The sequence below is a fragment of the Mesoplodon bidens genome (genome assembly GCF_964165515.1).
Source record: "Mesoplodon bidens genome assembly, chromosome: X".
Classification (NCBI taxonomy): domain Eukaryota; kingdom Metazoa; phylum Chordata; class Mammalia; order Artiodactyla; family Ziphiidae; genus Mesoplodon; species Mesoplodon bidens.
The window spans coordinates 85,290,620-85,303,526 of record NC_138163.1 but is presented as its reverse complement, the minus strand read 5'-3'; the positions used below and the strand labels follow the sequence as shown (position 1 = coordinate 85,303,526).

General features: G+C 45.3%; 1 protein-coding gene across 1 annotated transcript; it reads right to left on the bottom strand.

Moving 5' to 3' along the window:
• Positions 1-1,837: 1,837 nt before the first annotated feature.
• Positions 1,838-3,225, bottom strand: LOC308609401 (uncharacterized protein CXorf49 homolog; the record flags this gene model as incomplete). The annotated part of the gene is made up of 2 exons (XM_081223080.1): positions 1,838-1,885; positions 1,984-3,225. The coding sequence occupies 2 exons, from the start codon at positions 3,223-3,225 to the stop codon at positions 1,838-1,840; spliced, it is 1,290 nt and encodes a 429-aa protein (XP_081079206.1).
• Between the last annotated feature and the right edge of the window lie 9,682 nt (positions 3,226-12,907).

The window sequence follows — 12,907 nt, the reverse complement described above, 5'->3', positions numbered from 1 at the left end:
AGGCATCTCTAAAAGTCCTATCAGAAGGAGATTCCCTAGGACTGGTCTGGTTGGCAAAGTGTGCATGCAGTCCAGACAGTACTTTGCTACTTGTACACACGCCCAGGTGTACATGCACAGCCGGCTCCAGGGCCAGGCCTGCTAGGTTCTCCTCCCCACAGGGATGTTGGTCCCTGCGAGGCCGACTGCACCTGCAGCCCAGCCCCACCCCAGGTGCCCACCCGGGTTCTGAACTAAGACACCGCTCTCTGTCCCTGGTTCCTCATACCACATTTCTTCTTAAGGTCGTCTACTTCTCTCTGTAGCACGAGACACTAGGCCAGCAGACACAGGAGGAAATGATTAGTATAATCTGGCCTCCTCTCTCCTCCACCTTCTCCTCTCCACAGGGCCCTCCACCCCAAAGCCGGGTGGCTAGAATGGCAAGCGCTCCTCAGTGGAACGCAGGTGGGCTCCCTCCATGGGGTACGTGATGGGGGCAGGGGAGGGGTGGCCCCCACACATGTCAGCTGAACTTGGACCCAGATCCCACCCTCGAGTTTGGGCCTGCATTTCCAGGAGCCAGAGGAAGCATTACCCAAGGACAGCCCGGCATTCCCAGTGGCTGCTGCGGCGTTTCCGGTCTTGGGGGATGGTCAAGTGGCTCCCAGTCACCTGAGAGGGAAAGGACACACAATCCAGCTTTCCAGGCTCCCAGTGAGGTGGAAAGGGCCAAGTGGGGTCTACCGTGAGGTGAGGCGGCACCACCCTCTGCTGGCGACCAGCCGCCCCTGCTCTGCCCAGAAGCCCGAACCTTCTCTCTGGGCCTGCCTCCGCTGTTACCCGGGGGCAGCCATTTCGCCATTGCATTGTGGTCCCCAAGCTATGTGCCTCTGGATTCGCCCCTCCCAGAGCTGCAGCCACAGCCAGCACGTGGGAGAGCAATGTGGGCGAAAAGGACTTAACAGAAAAGGCTGTTCCCCTGTAAGGCTACACCCGGAGGAGCTGTTTGTGGCACTGCCACCGATCAGCCCCGCCGCACAAACCCCACACAGAGGATGATGTGGCTCAAGGCCAGCCCTGCCAGCACCCCGTCTCCTGTGGGAGAAGCTGCCTGAGAGAAAGGCTGTGCCCCCAACAGAGACAGAGACAGAGGTTTCTGCCCTCCACCCCTCTCCCCTCCCCTCCTATCAAACCCACGACACTCACCTGAGGGGACAGGCCCCCTGGGCATGACTTCTCCCTGGTTCAGGGCCAAGGGCTCTGATTTTCCTGGATCTTGGGGGCTTCTGGTGTCGACCTCACCACTGCTGGCTTTTCCACGATGCATGCGCGGATAAGATGTCCCTGGCCTGTGAGCTGGCAGCTGAAACAAAAATTTTTCACCGATTTGGAAAAGGAAGTGTGTGTGTGTGTGTGTGTGTGTGTGTGTGTGTGAGAGAGAGAGAGAGAGAGAGAGAGAGAGAGTGTGTTGTGTGATTTCGGCCGGGGTGAGGCAGGGAATTGGGAAGGGAATTGAAAGGCTGATCTCATTAGCACTTTCTCCCTCCGTCAGCCCCAGGCCAGCAGGCAGAGGTGATCTAGGGACAACAGTGGGGCACTGAGTAAGCCCAGGGCCCCTGCAAGGAAGGTCTGGGGAACAGCTAGGAAATAGGATTCAGGAAGCTGGTGAGTCTAAATACTGAGGCTTTTCGGGGAAGCTTTTAAGGGATCCCCCGACCCAATTCAGCTACCAACCCTCCCTTCCATCCCAGCCCCAGTCTCTCAGAGGACGCTGGAAACAGGCCAAGGGTGGAGAACCAGGCCCAGCACACCCGAAGTGCTACCTTACTGTTTGTCCCTAGTAAAAGGAGCCCGATCAGGCATCATAATGACCCAGTGACCGAGGGGCACCCAATGACGACCCCTGAGGGGTGGACAGAGGCAGCATGGGTGAAGACGTGTGCTCTGGGTGCGGTGGGGGCGGGGAAGAGTGGGGAGAGAGGAGGAGCCTGGCCTACTCACTTGGCCCTTTGGGGCTGGGTCTCTATTTGGGTCCTTATCTTCTCCCGCCACAGCCTCAGACTCCCTTGTCCACGTGACCACGGATTTCTTCCCAGCGCTGGTGCGCTTGGCCTGTTTGGTTCCGGAAGGGACCAAGGTATACCTCTTGGATCTCCCAAGCAGCGGAATACCAGAGACTGGGGGAAAGGTGGCCGGTTCCAGCGGAGGTGCCCAGATTCGCTGCCCCCAGGAAGGGAAGTTTTTCCCCAGGGCAAGTGTGGAGGCTCCCCCGAGGGATTTCTTCTCCTGGGTCCCCTTCTTCCTAGGAGTGACCTGCGGCAGGCCACCTGCCGTAGCAGCAGCAGCAGCAGCTCCCGGGGAGCTGGGCTTGCTGCCCCCGTCCCCCCAGAGCACGCTCTGCATTTTCTTAGGGGAAGAGATGCCCTGCTCTCCCACGCCCTGCCTTTCCACAACCGAAGAGAATCCTCGCAGAGCCGAGGACAAGGAAGAGCCTGTCACGTGAAGGAAATTCTCCCTGATTTGGAAATTCGAGTGACTGGGAGTGTCCCCGGGATCCTCGGGTCTGCTGGGCTCGGCCTGGCCTCCTCCTCCGGGGTAAGTACTCACCGTCATCAGCTCTGTGTCACTGAACTCATCTGAGGACTCGGAGTCGGATAGCTGCCGGACCAGGCCTTCATTGGAGAAGCGCTGGCGATCCACAGCCACGTTCAACCTACGCTTAGTGGCTCTCTCAGGCTTCCTCCAGGCCTGGCCCGCTTCGGGCCCACCGAGGGGGAGAGGGCCGGCCAGAGCCGGCGGTGCTACCCCACAGCTCTGGGCGGTCGCTCCTGGACCGCCGGGACCCGCCTCGAGGCCGGCGGACACTTCGAAGGAGGCGCAGGGCTCCGCCAACGGGTACCTGCAGAAGCCCAGCATGTCCCAGTCGTACAGCTGCTGCGTGGTGCCCGCCGCAGACTCCTCGGCCAGGTCCAGGAGGTCCCTCATGTCGTCAGCCGGGGAGTCAGGTCGGCCTTCACGGCCACACAGCACCGGACCTCCCGCTTCTAGCATCTCCCACTCTGACTGGAAGCTCTTGGGATCCGGGCAGCCGCTCCCGCCCCCGCCGCTCGGCAGCTTCCTGGGCTCAGGGCCGCGGTTGGGTCCCCGCGGAACTGCGCGGCCGGCCGGGCGGACGCCGGCTCGCTCCCCGCCCTCTGGGCCGAAACCCGTTCCCCACACAGACACCTCATCTGGGGAGCTCATGTCGCGACCCGGGCGGCCGCGGAACCAGGGCGACAGTTGATGGCCCGAGCTGCGGTCGCCGTCACGGCGGACGAGGCGGGCGGCGCTCTGTGAGCAGCGTCAACCACCTCAGGCGCCGCACGAGCTCGCCTCAGAAGAAACGACGCGCGACTTTCAGCGCGCCTCCCACGCCCACGCCGCGGCCACCTCATTGGTCCGGCCCCCGCCAACCAGCGGGCGCCTCGTTCGCCTGTCCCCTCGAGGCCTAGCCAATGGGGTCGAGGGCCTCTGCTTTGCCCTCAAGCCCGTGGGCGGTCCAAGCAGTTGGCTGGTGAAGGGGATGGTGGGAGTGCCTCCCTCTGTCAAGTCTCTCGGCCCGCCTCCTCCCGTCCCGCCTCCCCTTTCCAGTTAGAGTCACAGCTCTGAGCCTCCGTTTCCCATCTATACAGGGGATAGGGGAGTGAGGGCGCCGGGCTCCAGGGGTGGTGAGGATGAAATGTCAAGATGGAGGCACTGGACGCCTAGCACGCGCCGAAAGCATTTGCCAGTCTCCCCTCCACCGCAAGCCTTACGACCCAACAGGAGAATGGGCATAGGAGTCCCGCAGTCAGTGATCAGGGGTCGGCCAGAGAGCAAAGGGATTGTATTTTCATTCTGTATGGTCTCTGTCTCAACTGCTGCATCAAATGTGGCTCAGCAAACGTTATTGGCAGGCGGGTTTAGCGGACAGACTGGGGTTGGCGGACAGATTGGGGTTGGCCTCGCTCCATCAGCCCTTCCCCCTCTCTGAGGCAAATTCAAAGAAGAGGAAATCGCAGTGGCCAGTTACACCCCAAAAGATGCTCGCCACCGCTGATCCTGGAGATGTGAACTAAAACCACGAATCGGGTTTCACACACTAGGTTGACAACCTTCAAAGAGCTTAACCATTCCGAGGGTGGGAGAGGTGAGGAGCAAACCCCTGTGGCGGTGGTGCAAGAGACCCATTTGGGAGGTAATTTGGCAGAATCCATTGAAAGCAACTTAGTGCCAGCACGGACTCTGCGCCTGGCACTCTTCTAAGTGCTGGGCATAAATAGTAATGCATCCACATGACACGCCTAGAACTCTAGTGCCAGCTATTACTGGCCTCTTACCGGTGAGCAAACAGGCACTGAGAGGTTCAGCCACTGGCCCAAGGTCCTTCGGCTCGTGGGGATCAGCGGCAGGGTTGAAACCAATCAATCTGACTCCAGAGTCCTTGTTTTGAGCCCAAGATCTTAAAAAGGAAAAAAAAAAAATAGGTATTTCCTCTATGTTCCGGCAAGTCCCCCGCCTGGTACTTCTTCCCTAGACATGCTGGTACCTGTAGTGTACAGGAGCCCATGCACAAGGGTGTTGGTGTTGGGAAAAACTGGGAACACTCCAAATTCCCATCAGTAAGGAAATGGATGAATGCAACGTGGCTTAGCATCCAGTAGCATAAAGCGTGGCAGTCCAGCGGAATGCATCAGGCCATTCTCACAGCTTTTGAAAGCATCCTCCTGACTTCAAACTGCAAGTTGCAGACCGATGACTTTGGATTCACATTTGTAAGTTAAATCACTTGCGTGCGTGGGCACACACACACACACCAGTCAATCCTATGTAATATATGAGAATTTAGTATATGTAGAAGTATGTTTTAAACTTTTTATGTATGCACATCCAAGGCCTACCAGTTGTGATGGCGGTCGGTGTGGATAGCCAGGTGTCTCTCAATTTTTCTTGGAACTGTCAGTTCTCAGCTTCCCTGAGCTGAGCAGTACTGATGTCTGGGTAGGGGTCCCTCACTTGGTTTCTATACGGCCCTTGGGTGTCAGAATTTCCCTTGTCTGCCACCCATCTCCTACTCTGACACCCCTCCATTCCTCCCATACCTTCCTTCTGCTCTTACCCGTTCATACTCCTCTGTCTTCAGTCACCTCTCTCTCCTGCATCCTGCTCTGGCTGACCTCCTGGAGAGTCCTGGCGTGTCTGAACCCCTCTTGCCTATGGAACTCAAAGGCCCAGTTTTCTGGGCCTGAGTTTCTGCACCTGAGAAGCTGGCCATGCTGGAGAAGTTACAGAGCAGGGGAGATTTGGTGCACTGTAAATCTGCAATCCTCCTCCTTGAGCCTGCCCCCGATGGTACCTGCCTGTTTGTGGATACCGCCCTCTTCCACTTCTCCCAGTGACTTTTTAAGTCATGGTGTGCTATTTCAAATATGTTAAAATGGATAAGGAAGGATATAGCAAAATCTCCTGCTTCCACCAGCATCCTATGAAACATTACTAGTGGATCCAGTGGAAGCCTCCATCTTCCCTCTCACCATTTCCATTCCCTTCCTCCCTCCCCCATAGAGAGACTCCCAGAACTTCTTCTCACCTTCTCCACTCTCTTCGTCCCTGTGGCTCTCCTACCTCCTCTTCCCATACATCCCATACATCTCCAATGATGTCACTAATCTCTGCTTTAACCCCTTATGCTTACCAGGATCCAATACTGGTTTTGACTTACATTCTTGGCCTGGGGTGGGAGCCAGTGGCAGAGGTTCCTCTTGGCTTTCCCCACCGTGATAGCTCTTACTCCACAGACCAATGACCCAATGTGTAGGTCATTGCTCCAACTGCCAAGTGTATCACTTAGAATTATCAGCTTGGGGACTGGAGAAATGACCACTGTGTTTGTCCAGGGACCCAGTCAGCTCACCGTGAACTCATCTCTATCCCCAACTCCTTTTACTGCCAGAACCTCATAAGCCCCACTCTAATGGGGCCCCATCATGACACTTTGGGCTTCCGGGATCAATGTCAGCTCAGAAACTGTGTCCAGTAGTCCTAGATATGTCTGTGTCCAGTGCCAGTGTGCAGTCACCCAAGCATCTAAGAACAGTGCTATGAACATTTGCATACAGATTTTTTTGTGAATATAAGTTTTCATTTCTCTTGGGTAAATATCTAGGAGTTAACTTGCTGGATTGAATCGTTAGTGTATTTTTTACTGTTTCCAGAGAGTCTATACCATTTTTTGCATTCTCACCAACAATGCAGGAGAGTTCTAGCTGTTCCTCAGTCTGTCTAGCACTTGGTATTGTCTGTATTTTGTTTTTATTTCAGCCATGCTTATAGCTATGTTGTCGTATTTCATTCTGGCTTTAGTTATTTCCCTAATGACTAATGAGGTCAAACATCTTCTCAGTAGCTTACTGACCATCCAATAAGCAAGATGTCAGTTCGATTTTTTCTTTGCTCATTGTTTATTGTGTTGTTTGATTTCTCATTACTGAATATCGAATGTTCTTTATCTCTTTCAGATACAAGTTTTTTTATCATGTGTGCTTTGCAAATATTGTTTCCCAATCTGTGGCTTATGCTTTCAAAAACAAAGAAACAGACAAAACCCAAATAACACAATTTAAAAATGGACCAAGGAATTGATTAGATATTTCTCCAAAGAAGACACATAAATGACCTACAGGTATAAGAAAAATGCTCAACATCACTAGTCAACAGGGAAATGCAATTCAAAACCACAATGAGTTATCACCTCACAACTGTTAACATGGCCAGTATTAAAAAAAAAAAACTTAAAATAGCAAGTGTTGGCAAGGTAGTGAAGAAAATGAATCCCTTGTGGATTGCTGGTGGGAGTGTAAAATTGTGCACCCACCATGGAAAACAGTATGGAAGTTCCTAAAAAAATAAAACTAGAACTCCCATATGATCCAGCATTCTCACTTCCGTATATTTACATTTACATTACAAAATAATTGAAATCAGGATCTTGCATAGATTATTGCACTCCCATGTTCATTGTACCATTATTCACAATAGTCAAGAGGTGAAGACAACCTAAATATCTATCAACAGGTGAATGGACAAAAGGTGGTATATATAATGTATACATATAACAGAATATTATTCAGCCTTTAAAAAGAAGGAAATCTTGCTATATGCTGTAGTATGGATGAACTTTGAGGATATTATACTAAGTGAAGTAAGCCAATCACAAAGGACAAATACTGCATGTTTCCACTTATATGGGGTACCTAAAGTAGTCAAACTCTTAGAAACAGAAAGTAGAATCCTGGTTGCCAAGGGCTTGGGGGAGGGGGAAATGGGGAGTTGTTGTTCCATGAGTATAGATTTGCAGTCATGCAAGATGAAGAATTCCGGAGATCTGATTACAACAATGTTCATATAGTTAACAACACTGTACACTAAAAACATTGTTAATAAGGTAGGTTTCCTATTATGTGTTTTTGCAATAAAAATGAATTAAAAAATAAAATGCCTTATTCAATGGCTTTTTGTATATTCACAGTTGTGCATCTATCACAATCAATTTTAGGATATTTTTGTTAGCCCAAGAAGACGCCCTATATCCCTTACCCAACACCCTGAACCCCCCCAACCTACCCCCAGCCCTATAGGCAAGTAATAAACTACTTTCTGTCTCTATGATTTGCCTATTTAGTAAATTTGGTATAAATGGAATCACACAATATATAGTACATTTTGTCTGGCTTCTTTCACTTAATATAATGTTTTCAAGGTTCACCCATGTTGTAGCATGTATCAGTACTTCATTTATTTTTATTGCCAAATAATATTCCATGGTATGGGTATACCACATTCTATTTATACATTCATCAGTTTATGGGCATTTGGGTTATGTTTAGTTTGGGAATGTTGTGGATAATATTCCCAAACTAAATGCTGTTAAGCATATTCATATACATTTTGAGTTCATGAGATTTTGTGTGAACATATGTTTGCAGTTCTCTTCGGTAGATCCCTAGGAATGGACATTCAGGATCATATGGTAACTCTATGTTTAACTTTTTAAGAAAACACCAGAATATTTTCCAAAAAGATTCAACTATTTTACATTATCACCAGAAGTGTATGAGGATTCAAGTTTCTCCAAGTCCAAATATTTGTTATTATCTGTATTTTAGATTATAGCCATCCTATTTTTTTTTTTGCAACATGGTATCTCATTATGGTTTTGATTTACATTTCCCTACTGACTAGTGGTTCTGAACATCCTTTCATATGCTTATTAACCATTTCTATACCTTCTTTGGTTAAATGTCTATACAAATCTTTTACCCAATTTTTTAATGGGGTCATTTTCTTATTTATTTATTATTCTTATTCTTTATTCTGCATACAAGTTCTTTGGTAGATCTGTGACTTTCAAATATTTTCTCCCAGTCTGTACCTTGTCTTTTCATTTTCTGAATAGTGCCTTCTGAAGCATAAATGTTTTAAATTTTGACGAAGTCCAATTTATCAAGTTTTTCTTTTATGGATCATGCTTTTGGTGTTGTATCTAAGAAATCATCGCCTAGCTCATGCATACAAATATTTTTCTCCTAGGGCTTCTTTTAACAGATTTATAGTTGTAGGTTTTACTTTTAAGTCTCTGATCCATTTTGCATTAAGTTTTGTGTGTGCTGTGAAGTAAGGTTCAAAGTTTGTATTTTTGCATGATATCCAGTTGTACCAGCACCACATGTTGAAAAGACTATCCTTTCCCCATTGCATTGAAAATCATTGACAATAAATATAAGCATAGTTTGTTATTTCTAAACTCTCAATTCTGTTCCATTGATCTATCTCTATGTCAGTATCACACTAACTTGATTATCTGTATTTTTATCGTAAGTTTTGAAATCACAAAGTGGAATCTTCCAAGTTTGTTCTTTTTTGAAGTAGTTTTGGATATTCTGTTTTGTTCTGTTTTGTTTTGTTTTTCATTTCCATATGAATTTTCTGGATCAGCCTGTGAGTTTCTACAAAGAAAGCCTGCTGAAATTTCGATAGAGATTGAATTGAATCTATATGTCAATTTGGGGAGAATTACCATATAAATATTGAGTCTTACAACCATGAACATGCAATGCCTTTCCAGTTATTTAGATCATCTTTAATTTCTCTCAACAAACATCAATTTGTGTTTCTCAGTGCGTAAGTATTACATTTGGTTTGTTAAATATATGCCTAAGCATTTTATTCTTTTTGATGCTATTGTAACTAGAATTAAGTGTTCCTTGATTTCATTTTTGGATTACTTGCTACATGTATTTAGCAATAAAATTTGTTTTATATATTACTCTTGTATTCTGTGATCTGTTGAACTTCTTTATTAGTTCTACCGTTAGATCCGTTTTTGTGGATTCCTTAGGATTGTCTGCATATGAAATCATGTCATCTGAGAATAAAAAAAAAACTCCCTTTTTATTTCCTATCTGGATGACTTTTAGTTCTTCTTCTTCCCTGTTTGAACTGGCTCAAACTTCCAGTGCAATAATGAATAAAAGTAGTGAGCATGTCTTTGTTGCTGACTGTAGGGAAAAGGTATGCAGTCTTTCACTACTAAATATGATGTTAGCTGTAGGTTTTTCATAGATATCCTTTATGATGCTGAAGAAATTTCTTTCTATTCCTAGTTTTTATATTGTTTTTATCATGAAAGGTGGTGGAATTTTGTCACATGCTCTTTCTGTGTCAGTTAATATGATAATGTTTCAGTGCTTTCTTCTTTTAAAATAGTGTATTACATAAATTGATTTTTAGATGTTAAACCAACCTTGCATTTCTAGAATAAATCCCACTTGGTTATGGTATATTATCCTTTTTATATGTTTCTGAATTCAGTTTGTTAATATTTTCTTGAGGGTTATTTCATCTGTATCCATGAGAAAGATTGGTATGCAATTTTCTTTATTTTGGATGTCTTTGTGTGTTTTGGGCATCAGGGTAATTGTGCTGGTCTCAGCCAATTGATAGTGATACTGTCAGCTAGAAATACCTGGAGGCACTTATCTGTACTCCAAGGCGAGCCCCCACAGATATTTCCCCTTTCAGAACCAATGTTGTGGTTGAACTAGCCCTTGTGGTTCTTATTATAATTGCAAGATGCACCTCAGCAATAACCTTTAGGAGACTGTGAAAGGACGAAGTTTATTACTCACAGGTCATGGAGGGTACATGGCATGCCTTGGACCACACAGAAAGGTTGTGGGTGGAGAAAGAGAGCTGGGACCTGGGGTTATGTATGTATCGGGGTCAAGAGTGAGGGGCCTAGGGTTTCTCAGATTCACTCTTTATTGATGAATTTAACACAGAATGGGAATTAAAGCACAAGAAGGGAAAAACAAGCAGCCAAAGGGTCAGTTATCTAAGTCAATCAGAGATCTCTAAAACAAAGGAAACTTCAGGGGTGTGGTGGCCTGGCTCTTTACCTAGTCGTGTAGCTGGCAATTTGTTCTTTTTGATATAGCTGTCTTTGAAGTGGTGCCTCAGCAATCAAAAGCTTAATGTCAGGCACTTGCATTACAATTAAGAAAAAAAAAACTGTCAGAGGCTCACACTACAGTAATATTGGCCTACTAGAGCTATTTTGAAAATGTTCATTCCTCTTCTATTTTCTGGAAGAATTTCTGGAGTGTTGCTATTATTTCCATCTGAAATGTTTGATAGCATTCAGCAGTGATGCCATCTGGACAGGAGCATGATTGTGGGAACATTTTTAATTATTAATTTAATTGATTGTCTATTATTGAGTCTGTTTTGAAGTTTGTGTCTCTCTACAAATGTTTTCATTGCATATATGTGTCTAATTTGTTGGTATAAAATTTTTCATACTATTTTCTTATGTTTTTTTAAATTCAATAGGCTCAGTGGTGATGTCTCCCTTTTCAGCCCTGATTTTAGTGATTCCTTAGGAATCTTTTTTTTTTCTTGGTCAGTCTGCCTAAGGTTTGTGATTTGTTATCTTTTTAAAAAACCATCTTTTGGTTTCATTGTGTTGTCCAAAAAAATTAATCAATAGTCAATCGAAGAAAAATGGAAATTTTTATTTGAGCCAACCTGAGGACTATAAGCTGGGAGACAATCTTCAGAAAACTCTGAGGACTGTTCCACCCATTGGAGGTAAAACCATGATATAAGTTTTTGAGACAAAGTAGCATATTAATAGTTTACATAGTCCAACAAGGCGAGTAGTGGGTATTAATGAGGCATTACAGGATTGAGAAAGGGAAGTTATCTCTTAAGGAGTTACCTCGCTGATTCCAGGAGGAAATTTCTTTTTCTTCTTTCTTTCTTTCTTTTCTTTCTTTCTTTCTTTCTTTCTTTTTTTTCTTTTCTTTTTTTTTTTGGTGTGTGGGCATTCCTGTATCTTTTAAGGGGATCTAGTTAATGTATAATGTGATGCACAAATCACACTAAAGGGGAGGGGGTAGTGGCTCAAATGGGCAGAGAGAGAATTTTATGTTTAAAATGTTTCTTGTCCTGCCTGAAAATAATTTTATTTCATTAATTCCACTTTTGATCATTAATCTTTCAATAGAAAGCATTAGGTGATCAAGTATTTGGTCCCTAAATGCTAGGATGGTTCTTTACGTGCCTTGGGTCCATCATGTCCCTCGATGCTGGGCCCTAATAGCCCGGTTCTTTCTTTCCTTTTAGGGGGTGGTACTAGTAAGATGTCTGGCAAGGACTAACGGCCAATTCCACGTTGTCCAATAGGACTTGCACCAATTTTACCTTGCATGTGCATTGTGCATGTCCATTATTTTATAGAGAACTATAGATGTGATCAATAGTTTCCAGTTGTTTAGATATCATTATCTTAGTAGGAGCAGGTGATACACAGTGCAAAAAACAAGAAACTAAAACTTTATAAGTTACACAAATTGTAATCAAAGTTGGAAATAGGAGCAACAATATCATTAGTAAAGATTTAAGCCAATATCCTCTTGAACCATACCATTTTCCTAGCATTTCCCTTAAACTGGGAAGACGATCATTCAGAGTGGAAATCCAATTTTTCATACGCATCATAAGCGGGGGCTGCATTGGAAGACTCATCAGGTATAAAAACAAAACATTCACTATGTATTACAACATAAGCTCCCCCTTGGGAAGCTGTTAGAATATTGAGGGCCATGCAATTCTATAGGACTGCTTTTCTCATCATGGAAATTTCTGAACTGAGCAAACACACAGCTTGGTTACTATCATTTAAGGCTTGCTGGGTGGATTTTGTTAAAGCCTCTATATGAGTAATGATATCTTCTATTCCAAGTGAAGGAATAAATATTGCAGCCAAATAATCATACCATTGGAAAACTGATTGAACCCAACATGCCCACATTGAAAGCAGGATGACAGCAGCTGTTTTCAAGGCTACCTGTAGGTGACATTGAACCTGAAGGAAACCAATTGTACACCTTCCTAACCAATCTGGGGAGATCCAAGGTCATAAATTTGTTCTATAAACCTATTGGGTCCTGTTAGAAGCTATCCCACAACTTTAACATCTAGTGAAAACTGTCTTTCAGACATTGAAACATACACCCAAAGGTTATCAAATATTAGGTACGATTCATTTGGGATTTAAAACCACTTACTAATGTGTATCTTGAGGCCATCGTTCTGCAACTTGCCGTTTGAAGTCAGGAGGATGCTTTCTTCTTTTAGTGTCTCTCTTGTGGTTTGATGATTTTCTTCAGTGTTATGTTTGTGTTCCTTTCTCTCTAGTTTTGGTATAACTATAGTAGGTCTTTGATTTATGGTTACCATGGAGTTCATTTATGTTGACCTATAACTATTTGATTTAAGCCAATAGTCATTAAGTTCAAACACATTCTGAAAGCTCTACATTTTTTACTCACCTCCCAACATTTTG